General features: G+C 42.4%; 1 protein-coding gene across 1 annotated transcript; it reads right to left on the bottom strand.

The window, feature by feature from the left end:
- Positions 1-1,879: 1,879 nt before the first annotated feature.
- On the bottom strand, positions 1,880-6,573 carry NKX6-2 (NK6 homeobox 2). The gene is made up of 3 exons (XM_050959696.1): positions 4,781-6,573; positions 3,880-4,052; positions 1,880-2,694 (listed from the first exon to the last, which is right to left on the bottom strand). Exons 1-3 carry the CDS (start codon positions 5,193-5,195, stop codon positions 2,446-2,448), a joined length of 837 nt encoding a protein of 278 aa, XP_050815653.1. The 5' UTR covers positions 5,196-6,573; the 3' UTR covers positions 1,880-2,445.
- Between the last annotated feature and the right edge of the window lie 625 nt (positions 6,574-7,198).

The following is a 7,198-nucleotide window of genomic DNA, read 5'->3' as shown; positions in this document are numbered from 1 at the left end:
CACCCTCCTCCTTCGGAGTACAGATACATTGGAAAGATAGGTTGCTTCTTTCTTTTGATATGTGCCAGGGACACATTTTAAGTTTTGCAACTTGTGTGCGCTCTCCCTTTAGCAGTCAGGAATTGTGGTGTTTGGTGCATTCACCGAAGAAAAACAGCCGAGCTTTTCTGCACAGGTGTGTGACGATGAATGTATACATATATAGTGGACATAACTCGTCCTCCCGCTCATGCCATCCTGGGAATCTGGGCTCCTTTTTCTTTCGGGGTCCGGTGTGATTTTTCCCTTCTGTGCCCGACCCAGGTGCACCCTTCGCCCCCCACTTCCCCTGGCTCGGCTAAGGGAACTCACATTTGCTTACTCGATTTTAATGGAATATTTTTTCATGGCCAGGGAGGCCATCGAACCGCGGAAAGGAACTTCCTAGTTCTTGGCAAGCCAAACCTGAGCAAGCCCCTTCCCCCACGGGCCTGCTTTTTCCAGCACTGTGCTCCGCACGTTCAGCAGCAGCAAGTTTGGAAAAAAGAAAAGGCACAGAAAGCGGTGAACAATTGCAAATCGGTGATTTACAAAACAATCACAGAGTTGGAGAAAGTTGTGTCTTTGTCTCTGTCCTTTTGCTTCTTTCCCCCCAGATGCGCAGAGCTCTTAGTTCTTACAAAATAAGCTCTAAAACCAGTTAGCAAAGTCTGGCTCGGATCACAAGTTCAGATCCTCTAACCTCTTTCCTTCGGGTACGTTTACAAAGGATTTAAAACATTAGTAACAAATCAGAGCCAGACAGTTTTGCAGAGGAAGCAACAATTGGTAGGTGGCTGAGACTATTCTTTGAGCTTTTCAGCTTCTCACTTAAGGCAGCTACTTTCGAAACACTAACCTCAAGCCCAAGCACGGAGCTTGAATCTGCCAGGGAGTTATTTCCGCAAACCGCTCTGCTCCCAGCAATGATCGTAACCAGTGACTTTGGGGCCCTAAGCCCACCCGCGGCGGGCCTGAAAGGCCTGTGGCAGGAGTAAGGCCCAAACCTGCATTCCTTGGTGCTGGCTTCTGGGAGCCCAGGGCGAGGGGTTAGTTCTCTCGCGCGTTTCATCGGGTTCATTAGGGCTTAATGAAAAGAAACGCAAAAACCCATTAACTCCGCCAACGATTAAAAGGGAAGGTGACCTGCTGCTATTTCTCACACACAATGAAAGCACTGGCCAGGATAAGCGCTCGGGCAAGCTCTTGCCACCCCAGCCTCCACAGGGGCAGCGCATTAGCTATATAGCCAGGGTTAACACCCCAATTCCACCTCTGGCTTCCTACTCGAGCTCCTGTCATCGGCGGGCTTCGCTCTGATTTCGGGTCAGTGTGAGAGGAGCCGCTCCGGACCGGACAGGGGCAAAGGAGCCGACTGAATCTCTTGCTTTGGAGCTCAGTTGGGACGCGCGAGCCCCTTGAAAACGTTCCCAGTCCCCACCCCTGAGACACCGCAGCGCGAAGTTACCCTGCAACAGTTGGGCGAGCTTCTAACTCCAACCTCTTCTCCTCGCCTCCTCGCCCCCAATAAACCCTCGAAATATTACTAGGCCCGGCTGAGATTTCAAAACAAACCCACAAGCCACGCGCTAAAACAGCTTCGCTTGTAGAACAACAAATTACCCCCCGCCCCCCCACACACACACTGGGCCTCACTTCAGTTAACACCACGCAACACCCCCCTCTCCTTTGCTGAGGCCGGACCCCAACTACCCCAGGGGGGTTAAAATCCCTACTTATTGTGACCTACATGGGGGTGAGATGGAAAAAGTAAAATGAAACAAAAAATCAGGGGGAAACGCGCCAAAGGAGAAGCTTGTTAAATAATTTATTGATTTATACAAAGTCTTTCCAACCGGCGTGGAGGCAATAGTTTTAATCCAATTTAAACTCCAGTGTCCAGTTTTGTCTGTCTTTTTGGTTGATTTTTTTATGTGATAGAGCATAAAATCCGTAGCGAGGAAGAAACTAAAACTGCCAAAACGCTCAATGAGGCGGGGGGTTGAAATAAGAGCCATTTTTTACACTAGAAATATACATCACAAAAATCTGAAAGTTCCTATATACAAAATGGCTGAGCTGCAGTCGGTGATCCATACAAAACAGTAACAAAATCTGATTGTTAGGAGCAGGAAATTGGCAAGAAAGACGAGGGTGAGGGAGGAGAAAGTAAAAACAAAAACAAACCAAATAAAGGAACGTTGGAAAGATTCCTCTGCAATTTACATCAATGAGAAGAAAGATAATTTCATAACTTATTCTGTAAAAAATATATACATTTCACATACATCTTAGGCTGTACAACACATCACTTTTAAACATCCAGTTACAATTCTTCTTTATAATGTTTATACCCTGGTTATTTCAGCTTTTATAAAGCGCCGTAGGGAGCAGTCAGTCTTATTGGCTAGGGGCTCTTGTCCTTCATCACAAAGTATCCGAGTTGTTACTGCAGGGGCTGATGAGGGCTAAATTTGTGGATTTGTGCTTTTTCAATAACCTCGTGATTTTTTCATCGTCTGAGTTGGGATCCAGAGGTTTGTTATATTCATCATCGTCCTCATTATCTGAGCTCTCCTTCAGCTTCTCCGTCTCTGAATCGTGTTTTTTCTTAGCTGAGGCCATTTCTGCTGCGTGCCTCTTTCTCCATTTCGTCCTTCTGTTCTGGAACCACACCTGTTGGAGACGCGGTAAAAGAGGGGGGGGGGAAGCCTTAGCTGTAACTCTCCTTCCAGCACCCCATCCTCCTGCAGATTTGCAACCCTCCCTCCATGCACACATAGAGCGCCCTTCAGAAAACGTGGTTTCACTTTCCCTCTGGAATATTGCTTGCCCTTGGCGGTTCCTATTTAAACAGTAAAGTTGGGTGCCTATCGCCGTGTGTAGGCCTTTAACATCACTGGTTCCGTCTCACAAGACAGCAGGATCGTTTATGTGCTATTAAAAATTCAGCCCCTTTATAAGAAAGGGGGGTCATCACTTTTGACTCTCAAACAATAACATAAAGGCCAAACACTGTACATAAAAGTATTAAAAACTGATTAGACTGCAACAGGATAGCTATAGAGAAATCTGTATGTTTGTGTGAAGTAATTGCACCTGCCTCTGGATAACACAGCTCATTCAAATTGAATCTGTATGGTTTAACAATGTCAGGCGAAGGAATATAGTGTCCTATTCCTAACTTCCCTTTTGTTACAATAAAGCCAAAATTAATTGTTGTTCAAATGGAATTTTGGTAGCATTGGAGAATAATATTCTTTTGAAAAGCGAATGGCCAAGAAAATAGTACACGGTCAAATTATCTATAACCCAGCATACAATAGTCCAACATTGCCAAAATATTTCCCATTATTACTATGTTTAAACAAAATGTACACGTGTCTAATATCCCACACGGAACTTATTGGAATACTGAAAAATGTGCAACCATTTCCCTGGAGTAGTTTGTAACTGATTTGCAAAGCTAAGGACTGTATATTTAAGACAATGCAAAAGAACTTTAAAACACAAAGGTAAAATCTATTACATATAAAATATTATTTTAATTATAAATAACCTAGAAGCGTTTTTGTATATGTTGCATCATTGTAAGGAATTAAACCATATGTGAAAAGCTATGATCGTGTTGTCCAGAAAATAAAATATTACTATTGCGATTAAAGTAAATCAGAACTTTAGGTTATATTTCCTGTCGTAATTTTAATACTCCCTCAGGGTCTGTTAATTCAGTAAATTGTGAGTTGAAGAAGCAGTTATACTTCAGTTACGTGCCAGTTTCATCTTTCAACATCTGTGAATCCATTAATAAAATAATCTTTACTCAGGGACGATTCTGGTGTGTAAAACGGAGCTTCTTACCTTAACTTGACTTTCTGTCATTCCTAACGAATAGGCCAGACGAGCTCTCTCAGGTCCTGCCAAATATTTAGTTTGTTCAAACGTTTTCTCCAAAGCAAAAATCTGCTGCCCTGAGAAAGTTGGTCTTGAGTGTTTCTTCTTTCCATCTTTGTCCAGAACCATTCCAGTCTGGGCTGTAAACAGAAGAAAATATCTGGTCAGTTACTAGAGACTACATCTAATTTCAGTGCGAGAATCTGTTTTCCAATATAAAACGAAAAAAATCCCCCTGGTTTCAATTACGTTACTCCGGATTTCAACCCCTGTAACCGGGAGCAGGATTTCGCCCTGTAATATTAAGCAGAATCGTATTGTAAATGACACCACGAAACTGCTGAAACGGCATTTAAATGATAATGAGACATGTTGTGATGAAGTCAGGCTGCAGTTTTTAGTTTATTACGATGAACAGTGTGAGGTTATGATACTGTTTCATGTATTGCAATTCTGAGTGCAACATGCCCCTGTGTTTATAAGTCTATACTGCTCAGTATCACAGGCAGGTTTACATCTTAATCCACCCGCTGTTGTCAATGGTATTTCCCACCTCCAGCACCAGATTAGGTAGTTATGATAGGTCCACATCTTTGCCTTTGTAGCTAAGAAATCGAGAAAGATCCTGACTCAAAAAGGGACCTCTACAATCTCCTGACGCAGCCAGACAGTAGAAAACACTACCGGGTGAGGGGCGGATTTCAAAATTACCTTTACCAAAGGGACCTTAATAAGAAGTCTGATTTCACGATAGACAAAAAAAAAAAAATTCAAAAACAAACTCTCCCACACACAAATGTATTGGATCCTTCAACGCCTCCCCCCATCACATCCTTCTCCCTTCTAGGATCAGATGCACCTCACTTACCAGGACAGGCGATTCTCGGATCTCTCCAGGGAGATCCCTGCATAACTCCCGGCCAGAAAATAGGAGGTCGCCCAGGCAGCTCTGCCAAGGGCTTTGGGTACCTGGACACAGCTGCGGGGTTAAAATACATCCCTGCTGAGGTAGCCAGTCCATTAATCCGGGGCAGCCCGGTGAGGAGATTGCTGGTGGTTCCAACAGGTCTCCCCAGGATGTCGCTTATTCCGTGCGGAGTCCCTAAGGGGATCTGTGTGTTCAGTCCGCCCAGGGCTGGTGCTTTGAAGCTGGAGGGATTCTGCAGGGTGTAGGGGAATAGAGACGTCTTCATTTCAGCCATGTTATGCAGAGCAGCCAGCGGTGTACTGCTCAGAACAAATGCACTCTGGCGATTAGTATCCATCTGCCCCACAGCTAACATTTGTGATCATCAATAAATCTATATATAGATGTATAAAAAAGCCAGCTGTTTTATTCTTAACCCACACGAGCAGCGCCAGCCACGGGCTCGTTAGTCTTAAAAAAAAATCAAAATACCAGTGAGTAACAAAGTTTTGTGCTGAGTAGCAAGCGATCGCCTCGGCTCTGCCAGGATCTGCAGCTGCAGCAAAGCACACTGTAAAGTTTCAGTCAGGAGGAAAACAAAAATGAGGCAGGAAAATATTGCAAAGGAGAGGAGGCAAAGTCCGGTCAAGACAGACCTCAGCTGGCAGTGTCCCTGGACGACTTTGATAGCCGAGCCTCGATTGAAAATCCACTAGGAAATCAGAGGATTCGGAAGGGCGGGTGGTTTTGATGATTTTTTTTTTGTTTGTTTTTTGGTAGTTACAGGCAGAGTTCCTTCCCTGTGAAATTGACTCAGAGCTGAGACCAGAGCTGTACAAGATGCACAGATAACCGCACAGCCACCTGCAAGACGCGCTCTTTGATTGGACGAACCCTCTTCAGGAGCAGCTCGGATTGGCCAATGGATTGGCACGCTGGTCCTCCACTTTGCATCAACGTCATTCGGGAGAAGAGCAACACTAAATGAAGATTTTATTATAAAGTCAAGGTACTTTAAATGGCTGTAAATTTACTCACTGATTTATCTTTCACACGACTAAATAAATCCAACTGAATGGGAATTTAGTTAGGCTAAAGCTTTAGAAGGGAATCAGAACAAAAAATATGAGCACACATTTTATCAGACCGAAATAATGCAGATTTTGAGATCAAATTAGTAATGCATTAATTTAACCCTGATTCAGAGAAAACCAACTAACAACAACAACAAATTGCAACTTCGTCAGTTTTATTTTTCTGTTATTTTTTTCTCTGTTCAAAATATTTAGTGAAGTCGTGGAACCTAAATATAGGAGCTAATAAAAAGCATCACACCAGGTATCTGAACATTAGATTTTCCTTTTCCCCTTGATGCTCAGACTAAACAATACTCCAGGCTGTTTACATTTGGCACATAGACTGTCAATTCTAATTGTTCGATTGCTAACTAGGATTGCTCACAAATGTGCAGCGGATTGTGCCCAGCGTTCTCTTTGATATAAAATGTAGATCTCAATTATCTCTACAGCACTAGTGCCCCGTAACCTAGAACGCGCTTCTTTTGTCATTGGTATCTGTAGAAAGGCTTTTAAAGCAGAAGAATCAGACTTTTGACTAACCGAGCAAGGCTGGCTTTCTGTTTGGGAGTGAAATACTCTCTCGTGGTTCTTTTGTCATTTACAGTTTGGGCCGATTGTAACTCACGGGCAACTATGCCGGTTCAGTGAGGGCTTTTGAATGCTGTTTACCTGATAATTAGTTTTCAATGCACCACTCTCTATTTAACTGATAATTAGTTCTCTATACTCTCTAAACTGCTCAGTATATATTATTTTTGAATTTTGAAAGCATTTTGAAGTATTATAGTTTAGGATTAAGATTGATAGCACGTCCTGCCATCGGGGTTTAAACAGAATTCTCCGCTGAAATCAGTGGGGACGTCTGCTTAAGAACTGGTGGCTGCATGTGGTCTGCTGTTCAAACTGAAAGAATGTCTCTTAAATAATAAACGTGCTTTATACGTGAACTCGCAATATTTTACAGTGCATTAGCAGAAATATAAACCTTGTCAAAGATTGTTTCTTAATCGAAAACATTCTTAGTTGTTACGAACATGAAAAAATGAGTAGGTGCCATATTGTTGGAAAATACATTTGGAGGGATTTTTTTAAAGGGGTGATTTCTTAGTTTATTTTTAAATGACTTTTCATGTAAGTTGTGGATACATTATTAGCAAAGGAAAAATAGTGTGAACTATAGCTAACAGGGAAGTGAAACATTCTAAAGTTTTTTAAAAGATATCTATGAATTTCCAAATGAAGCAAATGATTATTAATATTAAATGTAAACATATACATTTAAATATAAATACTATTAAAT

This window comes from Gopherus flavomarginatus, chromosome 6 (genome assembly GCF_025201925.1).
Source record: "Gopherus flavomarginatus isolate rGopFla2 chromosome 6, rGopFla2.mat.asm, whole genome shotgun sequence".
Taxonomy (NCBI): Eukaryota; Metazoa; Chordata; order Testudines; family Testudinidae; genus Gopherus; species Gopherus flavomarginatus.
The sequence above is the reverse complement of the archived record's forward strand: the minus strand, read 5'-3'. Positions and strand labels throughout refer to the sequence as shown.